This window comes from Schistocerca cancellata, chromosome 1, assembly GCF_023864275.1.
Source record: "Schistocerca cancellata isolate TAMUIC-IGC-003103 chromosome 1, iqSchCanc2.1, whole genome shotgun sequence".
Classification (NCBI taxonomy): domain Eukaryota; kingdom Metazoa; phylum Arthropoda; class Insecta; order Orthoptera; family Acrididae; genus Schistocerca; species Schistocerca cancellata.
Window position 1 is genome coordinate 1093853648 of NC_064626.1, and position 22024 is coordinate 1093875671.

The 22024-nt window shown below is 43.3% G+C and overlaps 1 protein-coding gene across 1 annotated transcript in view; it reads left to right on the top strand.

The window, feature by feature from the left end:
• Positions 1 to 268: 268 nt before the first annotated feature.
• The window catches only part of LOC126091586 (calaxin-like), a 129411-nt gene continuing 107655 nt past the window's right edge, over positions 269 to 22024 (top strand). The window contains exon 1 of the mRNA XM_049907074.1: positions 269 to 381. Coding sequence (XP_049763031.1) covers positions 290 to 381 — 92 coding nt within the window. The 5' untranslated portion in view covers positions 269 to 289. The remainder of the gene's footprint in view (positions 382 to 22024) is intronic.

Consider the following 22024-nt stretch of genomic DNA (forward strand, 5'->3'; position numbering starts at 1 on the left):
CTGACCTGCGAGGGGTGTGCACAGCACGCGTCGCAGGATGGCCAGTGGGGGCGGGCGAGGCGGCGGCACGATGCTGCTCAAGAGCGTGTCGCTGTTTCTGGCGCGCGGGCGCCGGGCGTCGCAGTCGGCGGCGGCGGCGGCGTCGGCCGCGGCGGCGGCGGCGGGGCTGTCGGGTGGGGGCGGCGCCGCGGCAGGGGGAGGGGCGGCCCGTGGGGGCGGCAAGCGGCGGCGCAAGGGCGGCGCGAGGCAGTCGCGGCCGGCAGCCCCAGCCGCGGGCCGCAGGGCCGCCATGGGGGACGACGCCGCCGCCGCCGCCGCCTCCTCGGCCAAGGGCGCGCATCTGCTCGTCGAACACCTGCGCCGCCGCACGCACTTCTCCAGGTGCGTGCTAGCCCTTCCTCTGCTTACCACCATTTCTACTGCTTTTTGCACACTCATTACTGAAGCGCTGTGTCGAAATACAGCAAACACTTCGTTACATAGTTATAAGCAATTTAGTTGGTAGTTAGCTACATGTTCCATTGATCGTTTTAACGTACAGTACGAGCGAGATCCCTCGCCTTTTCGTTATGCTGATCCGTACAGCTTTAAAGCCTGTTACACAGCCTAACAGGCAAGGCGATCAAGTGCTACCAACGTACTATGCACAGGCGTGAAATTGAAAAATTATCCGAAATTTGTCAGACTGTTTTCAATCATGTGTAAGACTATATTAATGCTGATTAGTGTGTTAACCACAACACCTTAATACAGGGTGTTACAAAAAGGTACGGCCAAACTTTCAGGAAACATTCCTCACACACAAATAAAGAAAAGATGTTATGTGGACATGTGTCCGGAAACGCTTAATTTCCATGTTAGAGCTCATTTTAGTTTCGTCAGTATGTACTGTACTTCCTCGATTCACCGCCAGTTGGCCCAATTGAAGGAAGGTAATGTTGACTTTGGTGCTTGCGTTGACATGCGACTCATTGGGCAGGCATTGTTGGTGATGTCTTGATTGGGCCCGATGTTCTTCCACCTACGCTCAGTGGAGCACGTTATCATGATTTCATACGGGATACTCTACCTGTGCTGCTAGAACATGTGCCTTTACAAGTACGACACAACATGTGGTTCATACACGATGGAGCTCCTGCACATTTCAGTCGAAGTGTTCGTACGCTTCTCAACAACAGATTCGGTGACCGATGGATTGGTAGAGGCGGACCAATTCCATGGCCTCCACGCTCTCCTGACCTGAACCCTCTTGACTTTCATTTTTGGGGGCATTTGAAAGCTCTTGTGTACGCAACCCCGGTACCAAATGTAGAGACTCTTCGTGCTCGTATTGTGGACGGCTGTGATACAATACGCCATTCTCCAGGGCTGCATCAGCGCATCAGGGATTCCATGCGACGGAGGGTGGATGCATGTATCCTCGCTAACGGAGGACATTTTGAACATTTCCTGTAACAAAGTGTTTGAAGTCACGCTGGTACGTTCTGTTGCTGTGTGTTTCCATTCCATGATTAATGTGATTTGAAGTGAAGTAATAAAATGAGCTCTAACATGGAAAGTAAGCGTTTCCGGACACATGCCCACATAACATATTTTCTTTCTTTGCGTGTGAGGAATGTTTCCTGAAAGTTTGGCCGTACCTTTTTGTAACACACTGTATAAGATATAAATGAAAGGAGAAACGCTAATTAGTATGAACTGTACTAATAAATATGAATTTCAGCTTATCGAGATAACATAACTGTTTTAGTAAGACAAAGTACCCCAGATCGTTACGAATTAGCAAAATATTATGCGCATGCGGCCGCGACATGATCTGTGTCAACGTTCATACCAGTCATACTGGATTACCGTTGCTGACCTGCCATGAAAGTGTGTAAATTTAGCAATGCGTGAAGATTCATAACGAAATTCAGTTAAAAATCATTCAGTGCCACACTTAAGTCAGTTCAATTATTGACATAAGCGGAAAAAGTTACAAATGTTTCATATCGACATCCACAAGGCGCCGGTACAGAATAAAGGTAGCAATAAAACGTATTGTTGGCGCGAGAATTTCTTAAAATTCCTTCACTGATAGTCTGTCAGCCTCCATCGAGATTAGAACCGAAAACAAACCAGACCTCCTTTGCAGTAGCAAACACCTTTCACTACGCTAGCAGACAACCCAGGCAAACAGCCCTCTATTATTATCCCAGACATGAATAAGCCGGCAATTTCGCAATGAAAATGGCAAAATGATCTGCAGTTTCTGTTGCATAGAGCTTTCTGGGCTCAAAAACATGAATTGTCTACCTTTATGTCACCGCTTATGCGACAATCATTCGGGATGTTTATCGAAATAACAAAAAACTGTTATTAGCGAGTAAATTTAGTAGGATTATTCTACACCCCCCCCCCCCCCCCCCCTCCCGAGGAAATAAACGGCGACGTAGCTGCCAAACGTATTCTACAGTGTTTCGAATTCTTTACATCCAAGTCATAGTCACAGATATGTGAATACAACACATTGGCTTATACTTGAGGTATTTTGTTTCCCACAAAGTGGTGGTAGACGATGCTGTGGCGTCTTGGAAGAACGAGTTTCTCCAGTGCTAACTATCTCAGCACGGCCGGCCGGAGTGGCCGTGCGATTCTAGGCGCTACAGTCTGGAGCCGAGCGACCGCTACGGTCGCAGGTTCGAATCCTGCCTCGGGCATGAAAGTGTGTGATGTCCTTAGGTTAGTTAGGTTTAATTAGTTCTAAGTTCTAGGCGACTGATGACCTCAGAAGTTAAGTCGCATAGTGCTCAGAGCCATTTATCTCAGCACATCAGCTGAGCGAACTTGCATAGTATGTTGGTAGCACTTCGTCGCCTTGCCTGTTATGCTGTGTATCAGACTTTAAAGCTGTGCGGATCAGCATAACGAAAAGGCGAGGGGTCTCACTCGTTTTGTCCACGACTGTAACTTTTATTGAAACGATGTGGAATGAATCAGTTTACAGGACATATGTACGCTGAGGTGAAAAAAATCATTGGATTGGACCTTCTTTTTCATGGCGGAGTTCGGCAGCTTGAGGTGACGTGGACTCAACTAGTCGTAGGAAGTCACCTGCCGAAATATTGAGCCATGCTGCCTAAATAGCCGTCCGTAATTGCGAAATCCCGATGTTATTCAATCTCTATATTGAGCAAGCAGTGAAGGAAACAAAAGAAAAATTCGGAGTAGGTATTAAAATCCATGGAGAGGTAATAAAAACTTTGAGGTTCGCCGATGACATTGTAATTCTGTCAGAGACAGCAAAGGACTTGGAAGAGCAGTTGAACGGAATGGATAGTGTCTTGAAAGGAGGGTATAAGATGAACATCAACAAAAGCAAAATAAGGATAATGGAATGTAGTCGAATTAAATCGGGTGATGCTGAGAGAATTAGATTAGGAAATGAGACACTTAAAGTAGTAAAGGAGTTTTGCTATTTGGGGAGCAAAATAACTGATGATGGTCGAAGTAAAGAGGATATAAAATGTAGACTGGCAATGGCAAGGAAAGCATTTCTGAAGAAGAGAAATTTGTTAAAATCGAGTATAGATTTAAGTGTCAGGAAGTCGTTTCTGAAAGTATTTGTATGGAGTGTAGCCATGTATGGAAGTGAAACATGGACGATAAATAGTTTGGACAAGAAGAGAATAGAAGCTTCCGAAATGTGATGCTACAGAAGAATGCTAAAGATTAGATGTGTAGATCACATAACTAATGAGGAAGTATTGAATAGGAGTGGGGAGAAGAGAAGTTTGTGGCAAAACTTGACCAGAAGAAGGGATCGGTTGGTAGGACATGTTCTGAGGCATCAAGGGATCACCAATTTAGTATTGGAGGGCAGCGTGGAGGGTAAAAATCGTAGAGGGAGACCAAGAGATGAATACACTAAGCAGATTCAGAAGGATATAGGTTGCAGTAGGTACTGGGAGATGAAGAAGCTTGCACAGGATAGAGTAGCATGGAGAGCTGCATCAAACCAGTCTCAGGACTGAAGACCACAACAACAACAACAGTTGCGAAAGGTTGTTGGTGAAGGATTTTGTGCACGAACTGTCCTCTCGATTGTGTCCCACAAAGGTTCCAAGGGATTCATTTGGGTGGTCAAATCACTCGCTCCAATTGTCCAGAATAATCTTCAAACCAGTCGCAAACAATTGTGCCACTGTGACATGGCGCATTGTCATCCACAAAAATTCCATCGTTGTTTGGGGAAGTGAAGCCAATCAACGGCTGCAGATTGTGTCCACGTAGCCGAACATAACCATTTCCACTCGGTGATCGATTGAGTTGGACCAGAGGACCCAGTACATTCCATGTAAAAACAGCCCACAACATTACGGAGCTACTACCAGCTTGCACAGTACATTGTTGAAAACCTGCGTACATGGATGCGTGGGTATCCGCCACGCTCGAACCCAATCATCAGCTCTTACCGTCCGAATTCGGGACTCACCTGACCAGGCCACGGTTTTCCAGTCATGTAGAAGGGGCGATGTCATGCTTCCAGAATGAGATTTTCACTCTGCACAGGAGTGTGCGCTGATATATTTAAACTGACTGGCAGACTGAAACTGTATGCCGGACCGAGACTCGAACTCGGGACCTTTTCCTTTCGCAGGCAATTAGTAGAGCGCTTGCCCTCGAAACGCAAAGGTCCCGAGTTCGAGTCTCGGTCCGCTACACAGTTTTAATCTGCCAGGAAGTTTGATGTCATGCGGTTGGCAAAAGCACTCGCGTCGGCCGCCTGTTGCTAAAGCCCATTATCGCCGAATTTCGCTACACTGTCCTGACGAATACGTTCGTGGTATGTCCCACATAGATTTCTGCGGTTATTTCAAACTGCGTTGTTTGTCTGTTAGCACTGACAACTCTACGCAAACGCCGCTGCTCTCCGTCGTTGCACTTGGTGAGAGGTAGTGCCTCATGTTTGATATTCTCGGCACACTCTTGACACTGTGGATCTCGGAATGTTGAATTCCCTGACGATTTCCGAATTGGAATGTACCATGTGTCTAGCTCCAACAACCATTCCGCGTTCAAAGTCTGTTCATTCCCGTCGTGAGTGCATAATCATGTCGGAAACCTTTTCACATGAACACAAATGACACTCCGACTTTGCACTGCCCTTTCATATCTTGTCTACGCGACACTACCGCTGTCTGTAAATGTGCATATCGCTATCCCATGACTTTGTCGCCTTAATGTACATGATTTGTGATCGCCGGTCTTTGTGACCGAGCGGTTCTAGGCGCTTCAGCCTGGAACCGCGCTGCTGCTACGGTCACAGGTTCGAATCGTGCCTCGGGCATGGACGTGTGTGATGTCCTATGTAAGTAGGCTGTTTAGGTTTTCTTATTGGTAACGCCACGTAGCGCTCTGTATGAAAATCACTGGCTGTGCTGTGTGCAGTCTGTGGCTAGTTTGCATTGTTGTCTGCCATTGTAGTGTTGGGCAGCGGCAGCTGGATGTGAACAGCGCGTAGCGTTGCGCAGCAGTGGTGGATGTGGGGAGAGAGATGGCGGAGTTTTGAAATTTGTTATACTGGATATTATGAATTGCTATATATATTATGACTACTAAGGTAAATACATTGTTTGTTCTCTATTAAAATCTTTCATTTGCTAACTATCCCTATCAGTAGTCAGTGCCTTCTGTAGTTTGAATCTTTTATTTAGCTGGCAGTAGTGGCGCTCGCTGCATTGCAGTAGTTCGAGTAACGAAGATTTTTGGTGAGGTAAGTGATTTGTGAAAGGTACAGGTTAATGTTAGTCAGGGCCATTCCTTTGTAGGGATTTCTGAAAGTCAGATTGCGTTGCGCTAAAAATATTGTGTGTCAGTTTAAGCACAGTCTTGTATAAATTTTTCTAAGGGGACGTTTCAAGGTTCAAGTAGCTCTAAGTCCATGGGACTGATGAACTCATATGTTAAGTCCCATAGTGCTTAGAGCCATTTGAACCATTTTTTCTGAGGTCAATGGTTCCTTGGCGTTGTAAAACATTGAAACTTCTAGGTCAATGCAATTAAAAGACACGACCGTTTATATTACATATTTTGATAGTAGCATACTTTCTCATCAAAACGTGTGGGGTACTTCCAGTTAGACTAGAATCATGAAATTTGGCAAAAAGGAAGGTTGCACAACATAACCGAAGGAAGAAATCTGAAAACTGTAAAATTGTAATCAGATCACAAGAACAAATTTTTTGCAGCTTGTTACCAGACTGTCTGTGAGTCTGTCCGCCCGTCTGTTAAGCCCCATTTTGTGAGGAACAGGCAGACGTATCAATCTGAAATTTATGGCTCATACTAAGATTTATGGGCCCTTGGCGGTGTAATACATGTAAGCTTCTAGGTCAATGCAACCAAAAGATAAGTTTTTCGGTCACAAATTTTGACACTCGCAAACTCACTCATCAACAACTTTACGGTATTTTCCGTTCGCCTAGAATTATGAAATTTGACAAGAAGGGAGGTTTCACAATACAACTACAGGGAAAAAATTCGAAAAATGTAAATTTGTAACTATGTCACACGAATTTTTTTTGTCTTTTATTGTCAGACTGTCCGTCCGTCCGTCTATTAGGCCCATTTTGTCAAGAACAGGTAGACGTATCAAGCTGAAATTTATGGCACGTGCTAAGACCTACAGGCCCTTGGCCGTGTAGTAATTAGCTTCAACTCAATGCAATCAAAAGATAAGGCCATTTAGGTCACATATATTGATACTCGCAAATTTACTAATCAAAACCTATAGGGTACTTCCCGTTGACCTAGAATTATGAAATTTCATCGTATAAGTAAAGGAAAAAATCGGGAAGTTGTTAATTTGTAATTACGTCACAAAAATAGTTCTCTTGTTATTTATTGTCTCATGACAAACTTTAAATTAAAAAGACCAGTAGGCCTGCATTCAGGCTGATTAGATCACAATGGTAAAAGTCAAACAGCAGGCAGGGAATGACTGTATTGCCCACACGACACGTTTTGGAATTTATCCATCAGATATCCAGGAGCGATTGCTGCTCGTAGATACGGAGTTTCAAGTTGTACGTGAAACAGAACTAGTCTGCGAATGTTCGTTTCACGACTTGAAGCGCCGTATCTACGTGCAGCAATCGCTCCCGGATATCTGGCGATGGATAAATTCCGAAACGCGTCATGCGAGCAATAGTGTCGTTCTTTGCCTGGTGTTTGACTTTTAGCATCGCGACTCACTCAGCCTGAATGGAGAGCTACTGATTATTGTAATACTGGTTCCCTGCCTCCTGCATAACTGTATGTAACATTTATATTAATGAAATTAAAATCCCCCTCTCTCTCTCTGTGACCAATATCTTGCCAGTAAGAACGTCGATAACAGACAAAATTGGTCGAAACTGTAGAGTCCCCGAGTGGTTGAGCTGTATATATACGAGTAATTAGTCCGTACCGAACCCGCAGTGAACGATTTCTACTCCCAACTGGACAATTTTTTCTTTTCATTTGAGTGGCTACCAGTTTTTAAATATAAAATCGTCAATGAAATAGAAAGAGTTGACCAGGAGGAATGATTTTAAGTTAGACTTAAAACTTGCTTTGCTACCTGTAAGACTTTTATGGTATTTGGTAAATGATCAGACATTTCTGTTACTGCATATTGAACTCCTTTTTGAGCCACTGACAGATTCAGTAGTGGGTAAAAAAGGTCATTTTTCTCTCTAGTGTTGTAGGTATGGACATCACTGATCATCTCCAACTGTGATGAATTATTTATGACGATTTTCATTAGCGAATATATGTATTATGACTGCGCTATTGAAATGCCCAGTTATTTGAAGAGGTACCTACGAGTCCATGACATCCGTGGCTGAACACCACTTATTATATTTACTGCTCGCTTTTGTGCAAGCAATGAATTTAAGAGTAAAATGTTTAGTACCTGCATATACGTACATGCTCCGTAAGCTACGATACGTTGCACGGCACAGGATACCTTGAACTACTGCTGATTATTCGTTTCCTTGTTCTAGTCGCAGGTGGAATTCTGATTTCTCTTGTCTTGTCTTCGCGATCCTTACGCAAGATACATGTTGTTGACAGTAGAATCGCTTGCAGTCAGTCACATATGCTGGCTTTCTAAACTTTCTCAGTAGAGTTTCGCGAAAACAATATCTTATATCCAGGAATTCCAACTTGAATTCACACAGAATTCCTTAACAGACGAGTGTTGATCGAGCCTAGCGGTAACAGATCTAGCAGCACGTCTCTGAATTGCTTCGTTGCCTTCTATAATATGCCTTGATGGGAAATCCAGACACTCGAACAGCATTCAGATATGGGTCGCAAAAGATGAGCTACATTTTCATGGAATTCTCCGAACTTACAGAAGTCGATCTTATGTGGTTGTCCCATTTCATATCGCTAGTTGACCGACGTGACTGTGTGAAGCAGCACGCCACTAATACTGTGTTAGAACACCACAGGATTGTTTCTCCTACTCATCTGTATTAATTTATATTCTCTCGCGTTTTGAGCAAGTTACCATTCATCACACCAAATAGAGATTCTCTCTGAGTCATTCTGTATCCTCAAGAGCCACTTAAACACGTCACTACTCCGTACACTACAACATCACCAGCTAACAGTCACACATTGCTGATCATACTAATTAATGTATGACAGTGTATGCACTGCATAACGTCGTTTTGTGGTAGACTTCCTCCTGAACTTTTGCTTCTTGTCAGAATCCGTCCCTCAATCGTCACTAGTCTCCAATTCACTGTTTACAGTCTTGACGTTCTCCTGCGTCTAGTAAGTCGACGAAGTATTTTGGACTTTTTTTAAACTTTATGTGTGGTAAGAACCTTATCAACCTCACGCGTGGTCCACGAGCCTCTTCCTCTTCCTTCTGTCGAGTGTATTAGTTGTCCATTCGGAGTTCTTCATCCAAGCTTTGCCGTACTGGATACTATCTCCCCACCTAATACTGAGTCCTCCTCTTTACTCGTTCCAACTATTACTCTACAGAACTTTGTTTTGAGTAGTTTATTTTCTGACATTCTTGCTATGTTTTGGTGTTTGTAAAGTACAGCTTCTTCTGTTGTCCATTTTTTTGTATCCGCTATAGTATGTTATGTTCATCGATTGTATGTTCAAAAATTTTCCTTAATATTTTCCTTTCTAATATCCACAGGTTCTCTTCATCCATCTTTTTATACGCTAATGATTCCTGTTTGTACAATATTACTCGTAAGATAGTAGACTGGCGTAGACGAATGTTGAAGTTAGTGCTAAGTCATCTTTTTCTAAAGTTACTGATAAAACTGAACGTGTTCCGTTTTCCTGATGTGGCCAGGTAGTGACATGCCACCTGTAATGATCTTCATGGTAGTAACCGATGGATAACTTGCTGCAAAAATTCAAAAGCATAAGCTCCGATGATGATGGCATATCTCTGTGGAAACTGGTCATCAAATAAAATGTTTTTTTAGCTATCTTGGCTTGTGAAGTTTTCTTTAGTTACTGGATGTGTTCTGTTAACTGCTACTAGACGGGCATCTGTTTCTACATCTGTTATGTTGGCTTAACTAAGAAGACTCCGTAAGTAGTGTAGCCCGTAGGTCGTATATACAGGGTGACTCAGCTGCCCCTACCTTTGGGTTTTATGCAACCCGTGACACCTTCAAAAAACTCACATGACATTTCCATATTCTCTCTCTCGCTACATACAAACTGTTCGTCCTACAGACAAAAATGAATAGGACTTATTTGTTGGAAATTTAATGCAGCTACATTTTTTACAGGGGCACTTTTTCGTTGAAGGTCACAGTTTCTTTATTCAAGAAAAACGCATTTGAAGGTAACTTTTGTACGTTTTTCTTGACTAATTTGAACACTATGACCCCCAGTAACATATCCCAGTAAAAATTTTAACTACTTCAATTTCCTACAAAAAGATTCTGCTCATTTTTTCTCTACGACTAGTAGTTTGCCTGTAGCGAGTAAGAGAATATGAAAATAGTGTGTGTGGTATTTGAAGGCGTTATGGGCTGCATAAAACCAATAGGTAGGGGCAACTAAATAACCTTCTGTAGATTTCTTTATTTATTTGTCCTAATGATTTTGATTACATTTGGTTAGATTATACATGCTGTCAAAGTTGAAAGTAAGAAGATCATGACCTGCGAAAAATTAACAGCTACAAAAATATTCACTTCACTCACAAAATACTGTATTTAACCATACAACTCGCTGAAGCCGAAACGAATGCATGAAAATCGAATGAATTTACCTAACGTCGTTATCAAGTGTCTTCACGTGTATGAGATCTGACAGACAAAGTTTGGGTGCTGAGTACAACACAACTCAACATTCAATGGATTTCACATACAAAAGGATAATTTTTTTTGTAATAATAGACAGGAGAACAAGAAAGCGCTGCTACTTTCAAGTTTACAGGATTCTGTCATGTTACATGCATCATGACGTAGACTAAATCTCTGTCCACTAGGAACACATGTTTACCCATCGTCAGCAGGAACGCAACTCCTCTACCGAAGTCTGCCTTTCTCCCTTATTCAAAATGGAGACCCGACTTTGTGAGGGCGGAAAGTGGCGGCGCTCGCAATTCTGGCCAATGAGGCCGCGCAAAATTGCCGAGTGAACTACATGCAGTTCTCGCAAACAGCCTGAATGCAGTAGGATGGCTCGTGATTCGCCAAGAATCCTGCATCATCAAATATGCAAGAGAGGCAAGGTTTCAAACGTTGGTACTGCTACTTGGGAGAATAAGTAAAGGGGCTTCTTTTACCCTATACAAGGCATTCAAACGAAACAGTCATGCTTTAAAACGAAACATTCTAGACAGGAAATGGGCTCCATAAGAGATACTTTACAGAGCTGGTAGTTTTTAAAAAAATACCTTGCTCCCCTACTCTTTCAAGTATCAGTGTGTCTTTGGGTTTAGAAAATTAAGGAACAACAGGACGTGACATTGCCGTTTCAAAAATGATAAAGATACCATTGCAAGGTAAAATATTATAAAAATATGAATGAAGTACAAAAAAGGCACGTCTTCCAACGTAGTCATGTGAAGTCAGATGAACCTTTTCTGAGGCCCTTTTATATACGGTGTCTACTTCTTGTAGTCTTCAATCTGCAAGCACATATGTGTTGTGCACCTAGGAATATTCCATTGTTTGTGTAGGTTCTAATGGTTCTTCTTGTACATTATAGTATGAAAAGGCTACTACTGACGATAGACAAAACAGTTAAATTTTTATGCTGTAATTAAGCGAAGCGCAATTTTTAAGCTACCTAAGAAAAGGAACGAGTACCACAAGGTGACTGTATACTATGTACTCATATTTTCTATACAGAATAAAAAAACTGAAAGCTCCAAAGAAATTTCAAGCTTTGATGTTTGATTTGGGAGAGGGGATGAAATAGCGAGGATGGGAAACGAAGTTGGCCGTGCCCTTTCAAAGGAACCATGCCGGCATTTACATGAAGTGATTTAGGGAAATCAAGCAAAACCTAAATCAGGATGGTCGGACGCGGATTTGAACCATCGCACTCCCGAATACGAGTCCCGTGTGATAACCACTGCGCCACATCGCTCGGTATTTCAACCTTCTTCCTCTGCCAGACAATGAAATTAGACCCGATATTTACAAATCCTACCAATTATAATCCACACCACCTACTCTATCTCATTAGGGCTCCCAGTTTTCCCCTTCCGTGCCCGTATTTCCCTACTCCTTTTCTCCTTCTCTCATCTTCTCTCACGGCCCTGTTTATATTCATACTATAGCCCTATCCACACCCAAAATTACACCTACCTCCGTGTCTTCGCAATATCAGCTCCTTCTCCATCGAAACTACCCACCTAACCTCTATACTTATACCCACACCTTCCACCCAACTAAAAAACCTTTTCCACCTCCAAAAACAGACATTTTTCGCAGTGCAGGTCTTTCAACTGTAAGTAGAAGTACAGCGCTTCTTGTTTAAGACCACGATTTTCACATGTTTTTAATATATTCTCACTGTTTTATATTACTTTTTTCCCGTATATACATTCCAAAAATCGAAGATAATGTTGTTTTATATACAAAACTTCTTCAAATTCGTGCTTGACAAATTTTAAATCCATTTGTAAAAATTCCACCTTGTTTTTTGTATGCATAAACTGAAGATCACCTTGACTCCCCAGCTGACAAAAAGATAGATAAAGTGAAGATGGGGTACCATAAACAGACCAACTGTACGAAAAGAATTTAGGAAAGTAATTATTAATGAATACGTCGTGAAAATTGACAGTTTTTGCGAGGCCGGAACTTGAAGCTGGTTATCGTCATGTATGTTTCCATTTACGATTTCCGAACAACCAGAGGTTCCCACACGGCATATGTGAGAATATTGCAACTGATGGGACGTATTTGATTAAGGACTGTGGTTTACCGTGCCACATGGGACCTGTATGAGTTGAATTACATTTCACTTAAATGAATGGAAATCTGATTTCGAGCCCCAGTCAGGCATAAATTTTCAGGCTTTCATTACACAACACTTTAATTGATTTCATCTGAATGGATCATTTCAGTGCATTTCATTCAATTCCTGACTGATAATAAATGTTACCCATTGTTTATATTTGTTTTAAAATGGAAAGAGAAAGGAAAGCATAAAACAGAAGGCGTTTATAGAACAATGTACACGTTAAAATATGTTATCATGTCGTGTGTCAATGACGTGAATCATTAATATAGGTTCGCCCGAATGAGGACCCAAGTCGCACCGCAATTACGATGTCGCACTACTACAGCTAACTGTCCTGTGTTCTGTAGTGCGTTAAACAAACGCTACGTCAGTGTCAAGGGTCCTATATAGATGGCGACATCCTGAAAGCAACGTTTGTTTCGCGGAAAAACATTGATGAATTCCAGCAGCTCATTTGTGTTGTATAATGACAGACGGATGATGTCGCAGCTCATCGTGTGTGAATGCACGAGAGACGTCGTTTGTATCAAGAACTGTCCTTCAGCAAGAAAGAATAGGCAAAGGCAGAGTAAGAACTTCTCTTCGTCATTTTGGAAAGAGGCTTGAAAACAATTTTTTTGTTATTCTTTCAGATGTAGAAAGAAAGACGTTTACATTGTGTAAGCCGTTCAGACAGAAGATCGTTAAGCACCAAATGACAACTTATCTCGTCATTTTCCCAAAAAAGAATGCGACTGAACTTGGTCCTCACATTTCTCTCATCGTAATATTTGTAATGTTTTTGGTTTTCTAATAAAAAAAAGCTTTTCAGAAGGATGTAGTTTTCAGGAAATTACGAATGCTTCGACTCGTTCCATAGTTCACCAGTCCTATGAAGCGTGCCTTCAGATTTCAGAAGAATTATTTGTCATGCTAGTAATCTTGTAAGAAAGTCAGATGTGCTGCCTCCATCGATCTTGAGTGAATGTCGTATGAACTAAGTTAAGAATATGTTCTGGCGAGTTATGAGACATCGTCTCCATACGTAGCAGAGAGCGACTGCTGCGGAACATCCCGTTTGATAGCAGTGAAATGTAGGAACCTATACCAGGGGCATACCAGTTTTAAAATCATACGCTGAATGTAGCTAGGATTACTGTCCTGGCAATGTATCACATCGCTTCTTGTGGAAAGCCTTGTGACATGTGAGGGCATTGCGCCATTTCGTTTCCTTTTGATTTCATATTCGGATTACTTTTAGACTTTTGTAAGATATTTGCAAAAAGCGGAGGCAATTTTTGAGGTGTCTACAACATTGTAGACCACGACCGAGAAGTTTATCGGCCATTTCTAGTTACACACTATGCCACTGACGCAGTGAGATCTAATGCGATGCTACAGTCGTCATCATTACATCATCAATGACCATATGACATACACAGCCGGATAAGGGTGTCTCATGGACGTCTCCAAGCGTTACGATCTTCAGATTTCACATTGCATTTCGTATGTAGTCTCTCGTTGTTCCTGTCTTTTACTTCTTTGGAACCTTCACAAAACTTCCTTGGTCCATCTATCATCCATTCGACTGCATTTAATTCAATTCCTTTTACCAACTGGTATCCTTTAATTCTCATTACAATCATTAATTTTTCGTCTTTAACTGGAGCGTGTTGCTTAACTTATTTTCTTATTTTGCTGTCTGTCCTAGTCATTCCCAAAATGCTCATCTCAATTGCTCGCTTTGCAATGCAAGTGCTTGCCTCGCCGCGATAAGTCAAAACTAACTTTCCCTCTTTAGCTACATCGGAAGCTCCGTTTTTAGAATACGATTCAGTTTACCACAAGTACAGAGCACCGTTTTTATTTTCTGTTTCTTTACCATTCAATCGAGTTGTTGTCTTCAGTTGCCGTAAACGTAAAAAGTCTACATCTACATCTACATGGATACTCTGCAAATCACATTTAAGTGCCTGGCAGAGAGTTCATCGACCCACCTTCACAATTCTCTATTATTCCAATCTCGTATAGCGCGCGGAAAGAATGAACACCTATATCTTTCCGTACGAGCTCTGATTTCCCTTAATTTATCTTGGTGATCGTTCCTCCCTCTGTAAGTCGGTGTCAACAAAATATTTTCGCATTCGGAGGAGAAAGATGGTGATTGGAATTTCGTGAGAAAATTCCGTCGCAAGGAAAAACGCCTTTCTTTTAATGATGTCCATCCCAAATCCTGTATCATTTCTGTGACACTCTCTCCCATATTTTACGATAATACAAAACGTGCTATCCTTCTTTGAAGTTTTTCTACCTACTCCGTCAGTCCTATCTGGTAAGGATCCCACACCGCGCAGCAACATTCTAAAAGAGGACGGACAAGCGTAGTGTACGCAGTCTCCCTAGTAGATCTGTTACATTTTCTAAGTGTCTTGCCAATAAAACGCAGTCTTTGGTTAGCCTTCCCCACAACATTTTCTATGTGTTCCTTCCAATTTAAGTTGTTCGTGATTGTGATACCTATGTATTTAGTTGAGTTTACTGCTTTTAGATTAGACTGAATTATCGTGTAATCGAAGTTTAACGAATTCCTTTTAGCACTCATGTGAATGACCTCACAGTTTTCGTTATTTAGGGTCAACTGCTAATTTTCGCACCATTCAGATATCTTTTCTAAATCGTTTTGCAATTTGTTTTGATCTTCTGATGACTTTATTAGTCGATAAACGACAGAGTAACTGCAAACAACCGAAGACGGCTGCTCAGATAGTCTCCAGAATCGTTTATATACACTCCTGGAAATGGAAAAAAGAACACATTGACACCGGTGTGTCAGACCCACCATACTTGCTCCGGACACTGCGAGAGGGCTGTACAAGCAATGATCACACGCACGGCACAGCGGACACACCAGGAACCGCGGTGTTGGCCGTCGAATGGCGCTAGCTGCGCAGCATTTGTGCACCGCCGCCGTCAGTGTCAGCCAGTTTGCCGTGGCATACGGAGCTCCATCGCAGTCTTTAACACTGGTAGCATGCCGCGACAGCGTGGACGTGAACCGTATGTGCAGTTGACGGACTTTGAGCGAGGGCGTATAGTGGGCATGCGGGAGGCCGGGTGGACGTACCGCCGAATTGCTCAACACGTGGGGCGTGAGGTCTCCACAGTACATCGATGTTGTCGCCAGTGGTCGGCGGAAGGTGCACGTGCCCGTCGACCTGGGACCGGACCGCAGCGACGCACGGATGCACGCCAAGACCGTAGGATCCTACGCAGTGCCGTAGGGGACCGCACCGCCACTTCCCAGCAAATTAGGGACACTGTTGCTCCTGGGGTATCGGCGAGGACCATTCGCAACCGTCTCCATGAAGCTGGGCTACGGTCCCGCACACCGTTAGGCCGTCTTCCGCTCACGCCCCAACATCGTGCAGCCCGCCTCCAGTGGTGTCGCGACAGGCGTGAATGGAGGGACGAATGGAGACGTGTCGTCTTCAGCGATGAGAGTCGCTTCTGCCTTGGTGCCAATGATGGTCGTATGCGTGTTTGGCGCCGTGCAGGTGAGCGCCACAATCAGGACTGCATACGACCGAGGCACACAGGGCCAACACCCGGCATCATGGTGTGGGGAGCGATCTCCTACACTGGCCGTACACCACTGGTGATCGTCGAGGGGACACTGAATAGTGCACGGTACATCCAAACCGTCATCGAACCCATCGTTCTACCATTCCTAGACCGGCAAGGGAACTTGCTGTTCCAACAGGACAATGCACGTCCGCATGTATCCCGTGCCACCAAACGTGCTCTAGAAGGTGTAAGTCAACTACCCTGGCCAGCAAGATCTCCGGATCTGTCCCCCATTGAGCATGTTTGGGACTGGATGAAGCGTCGTCTCACGCGGTCTGCACGTCCAGCACGAACGCTGGTCCAACTGAGGCGCCAGGTGGAAATGGCATGGCAAGCCGTTCCACAGGACTACATCCAGCATCTCTACGATCGTCTCCATGGGAGAATAGCAGCCTGCATTGCTGCGAAAGGTGGTTATACACTGTACTAGTGCCGACATTGTGCATGCTCTGTTGCCTGTGTCTATGTGCCTGTGGTTCTGTCAGTGTGATCATGCGATGTATCTGACCCCAGGAATGTGTCAATAAAGTTTCCCCTTCCTGGGACAATGAATTCACGGTGTTCTTATTTCAATTTCCAGGAGTGTAGATAAGGAACAGCAAAGGGCCTATAACACTACCTTGGGGAACGCCAGAAATCATTTCTGGTTTACCCGATGACTTTCCGTCAATTACTACGAACTGTGAAATCACAGATCCAGTCACATATCTGAGACGATATTCCATAAGCACGCAATTTCACTGCGAGCCGCTTGTGTGGTACAGAGTTAAAAGCCTTCCGGAAGTCCAGAAATCCGGAATCAATCTGAAATCCCTTGTCAATAGCACTCAGCACTTCATGTGAATAAAGGGCTAGTTGTGTTTCACAGGACCATGCTGTCCAAACCCATGTTGACTGTGTGACTCAATAAATTCTACGACTTCCTCGTTGATATGTGCTGTTTTATTATGCAGTAAAAATAAAAGTAAAGTCCTATGGCGTTGCAGACTGAGAGCCCCCGAAGGTCACGTTCAGTTGGCCTTCGCGCACAGTGGCACCTTTTCTTGGCGAAGTGTGAGAGCTATGTCCTTTAAGTGTATTCGATAAGTGTAGACTGTGATGGGCTTATGTAGCGTGGAGACATGTTGGAGGATAATGAGAGGAAAGAGTGAAACCTGGTGCCTGCACAGAGCCTACTTTTCTCGAAAAGCACCAAGGAGGCCGCCGAACGTAGCGTCCCCACCCGACGGACAGATCCCTTCTCAGTACCATCACCTGCCCTCACTTCGTGAGACACTGCGGTGAGGTTAATAATTCAATTCAAGACATTGCAGAGAAGTATGGTGATTAGGAACTTTACGCCACCACCCGTCAACAACACGTTGGCTGCTCAGGCAGTTTCCAAACCAAGTACTGGCCACGACCGACGGTGCTTAACTTTGTTGATCTGACGAGAAACCGTGCGTTCAAAGAGGCAAGGCCGTTGGCACTCTTTTGGAGTACATAATTTTACTAGGGGACCTTCTGGGAGGTGCATCGAGTTATGAGCTCCCACTTCGCCTGCTTATGTGTGGGTAGGCACCTATCACACCCTAAAATTGTGGGTGCCAATGTGGTCACGTTTTTGAAATATTGCCTGTTAAAGTTTGGGTAGCTCTTTATATACAGAAAAGTTTCACTGTTGCGGAAAGTGAGCGAGTAGCCGAGTGGCCCCCGAGCAAATGCAACGAACGAAAATGAACAAAAATGAGATAAAAAAAGTGGCAAGCGAGCGAGACTCCCGTCCAGGGGACCATAGGTCGAGACCCGTCAATGCTACTTTTGTTTTCGCGACGCTAGATCCATCGCAAAAAGAAGCATTCCATAACGCCAATGCAGTGGCGTTTCCTGCGGACTTGAGAAAATACAGATGCGATTGCGACGAAGATGAATGTGCATTCGTACAATGTTCGTGGTGTCGAAAGTACAAATGTTTTGATTTTTTTTGTAACAAGTATCATCCGTCGGAATGTATTCGTCAAAATATAGAAAATATCGATTAACTTTCCATTAAATGAAACATTTTTAATCCCTCATTCGCTGGTTTTTTTAATATGCCCTACCTCAACGGAACAAAACTAAAAATACAACGAAAACAAATTGAACAATAATAAAATATTTCAAAAAATTACATTACGGTTAATTTCCCGTTAAAATAAAAAAAACGCAAAAGATTGAAACAAAATGTGAAATTCAATTTGTAATTTTGATTTATAGAGGCTTATGATTCTCTTTAATCAATTCCTTGCGGAATGTTCATGATTAAATATAAATTCAAACAGGCATTTTAAAAAAAAAGGGGAACAATGGAAGCATAGAAGGGTCTCGAACCAGGGTCGCCTGGTCGGGAGTCTCGCTCGCTTTCCACTTTTTTTTTAAAAATCTCATTTTTGTTCGTTTTCGTTCGTTGTATCTGCTCGGGGGCCACTCGGCTACGCGCTCACTTGCCACAATAGCGAAAATTTTCTGTATATAAACAGGCAAACTTTCAAAAACGTGACCGCAATGGGACCTACAATTTTAGGGTGTGATAGGTGCCTACCCACACTATAAGCAGGCGAAGTGGGAGCTCATAACTCGATGCACCTCCCAGAAGGTCCCCTCGTTAGACCTATTCATATCTTTTAGACCTATTGACAAACTTAATTAAGTTCGTTTATTAGTAGTTGAAGTTTATCTACACTAGAGGCAAAAAGCCAAGCGACGGTGATTCACAACTGTTCCATCAATCCTTATTCCTTTGTTTCTCAGTTCCGGGCATGCAAACTTCCTCTAAGACTGCTGAAATTGTCTTCGTTCATCTCCTTCAATACTGAATTTCTTGTCACTCCCATTGAAGCCTCGTAGAAGCTACAGCATTCGTATACATCTTTGAATTTAACGTACTAACATCACTGTCTTCTTTCTCAAAATCTCAAGAGCTATTATGGAAACTGAGGCAAAAATCTTTATCAAAATATGTGGTTTTAAACGTTATTGGGTACCGGTACTGCGTCATTCTTGTATAATCATCTTATCCCATGTTTGGAGACAGTTTCTGGGCTAAGGCCCCATTAAGAATGCCGGAACGTCGTAGCAGAAGATTCGACAAGAATCTTTTAACTTTTAACGTCATTGACTAACGCTGCAAAGGGCTTATATCTACAAGAACCGTCAGCATCTATTTCTCACAGACAAAGTGCTAATACAAAACTATTCATTCGTCACATAATTTCATTAATGATTTGCTAAAGGTGCGTTGCGCTGTGTGCACTTCTAAAGCCAGTTTGTACTTTGTTGGATTAAAATAGGACATATTTTCTTTGGGGAGGATGATGATATTAGTGAATGTCATGTACGTTACTGTGAGGGGTGTAACAGGCCTATCGGCAACTGTATGTTGTTTTTCTCCCTTCTTGTTTCAGGGAATTGTCTTCTTTCACAGACGTTCTGATTCTATGACATTAGGTTGTCTGTAGCATTAACCATTTTTTCAATGAAACTCAATCATCCCCAGAGACTCCTCCATTTTTTATATCTTGAGTGGCTTTACGCACCTCGTTTGGCATTACTTCCAAAATGTCATCATTTTCATTATCAAGGAACTACGTTTGTCTTATATCTAACGAACCATACCAGCGTTAATGAAGTCTTGGAACGCTTGGACGATTTTTCCTTCAATGTTATTGTACTGCCGGCCGTTGAGATTGTGAAAAGTGTACTCACCATAAACTTCTGTGTTGTTTTCTTCACACACCTGTTGTTTTACATTTGTTTCTTTTACTATATTTTATTAGATGTTCTCGCAGTCTCTCCAATATATGTCCGATTGTTTAACTCAGCATATTCTACAATATTCCTATTATCGCTTGCTTGAAGTCACCTTATCTGTAATAGTTGCCTCGTTCCATTTGAGATTCTCTCTCCTCGTACTTATTCGCAAACGCAATACTCATTGCGAGGGTCGGACTTCAATAGTGGCAACTATTTGGTACCAAATTTCACAAAATAGATACATGTTTCCAAGTTTTCCTGTACTTCAGAGTAGTCATCACCATAGTGTATAATCTGTTGCCAGCTATGTGAAAGTTGCAGGATACCCTTAGCAGCGCCAGTTATGTTGATCGTTCGAGTGAACCATGCGGTTGCCCGATGAATCTCTGCAACAGTTCTGAAGCGAATGCCGTGAAGTGCTTCCTTCTATTTAGGGATCAAGTTGAGGTTACAAGGGCTTATGTCCGGGGAGTATGATGGATGGTGCAGCACTTCCCAGCCCTATAGATCGAACAAATAAGCCCAACTTGCACCATATACGCCCGAACATTGTCCTGCAAAATGATAGACAGGCCCTGAAGAAAACGTCGCCGCTTCTTTCTCAAAGCTGTCAATTTTTTGAACACAGCCTGCGACCAGCTTAGAAAAAGAAGCGGCGACACTTTCTGCAGGATCCGTTCATCATTTTCAAGGACAATGCTCGGGTGCATATGGCGCAAGTTGTGATTCATGTTTGCCGGCCGGAGTGGCCGAGCGGTTCTAGGCACTACAGTCTGGAGCCGCGTGACCGCTACGGTCGCAGGTTCGAATCCTGCCTCGGGCATGGATGTGTGTGATGTCTTTAGGTTGGTTAGGTTTAAGTAGTTCTAAGTTCTAGGGGACTGATGACCTCAGAAGTTAAGTGCCATAGTGCTCAGAGCCATTTGAACAATTTTTTTGTGATTCATGTTTAGTCGACTGATGGGCCTGGGCAGTGCTGTACCACCCACGATACTCCCTGGACTTAAGTCCTTGTGAATTCAATGTAATTCCTAAATTGAAGCAAGCATGTCGTGGCATTCGTTTCAGAACTGCTACAGGGATGCTTCGGACAACAGACTGATCCACTCGATCTATCAACACAACCGACTCAGCTAAGGGTATTTTGCGACTTCCACATCGCTGGTAGCGGGCTATACGCAATGAAGGTGACTACTCTTAAGGACAATAAAACTTTTAAACTGTCGTGCCGTGTGTTTATACAGCGCGGTCGCCGCACGTAAGGCGCGGCCACCGTCTTCTCGAGCACTGTGAGCCAACGCTCCCGTGGCAGTAGCTCGTCGTACTTCAAAGTGCTCACAGTGGGGGCGCCACAAAAGATGCAGCAGGCATATGGCTGGAGTCGACGGAGCCAATCAGAATGCAGCTCCACGTGGTTAAGTCGCGTCGTCGCGGCCCGAAAGGGGAGTGGTCTGGTGGGCCTCCTGGAGGACGGCGCAGGTCTCCTCTCAGTCGAGACGCTGTTGCTGTGAAAGTGTTCACGGGAGGTGAACTTTGGCTACGGACATGGACACGAGTGATTACGCTATGTTTCACCTTGTTTCCGGAATAAATCTTCTAAGTTGTATTTAATTCCGACTTTCCATTTGGTAGTTTGTAGCCGGGACACAACATAAACATTTGTCTATTTTGTATAAGTTTTAAATAAATAGTTGTCACTATTACATTTCCAACCCGCGTAGGTAGGAAATAAATACTATACATATGAAACGTCCCCTTAGAAAAATTATGAATTACTGTGCTGGTAAACTTCTACGTAATTTGATTTACAAACAGCTGAGCAAAACTCAACGTACTCAAACAGTTTTCTCTTTACTTATTCTGATCATCACTAAACTGAGACACAATATTTTTAGCGCAAAGCAGTCTGACTTTCAATAATCCCTACAAAAGAATGACCCTGACTAACAATAACCTATACCTTTCATGAATCACTTACCTCACAAAAATCTTCGTTACTCAAACTACTGCAATAGAGCGAGCGCCAATACTGCCAGCTAAATAAAACATTCTAACTACTCCGGGTTCCCGGGTTCGATTCCCGGCGGGGTCAGGGATTTTCTCTGCCTCGTGATGACTGGGTGCTGTGTGATGTCCTTAGGTTAGTTAG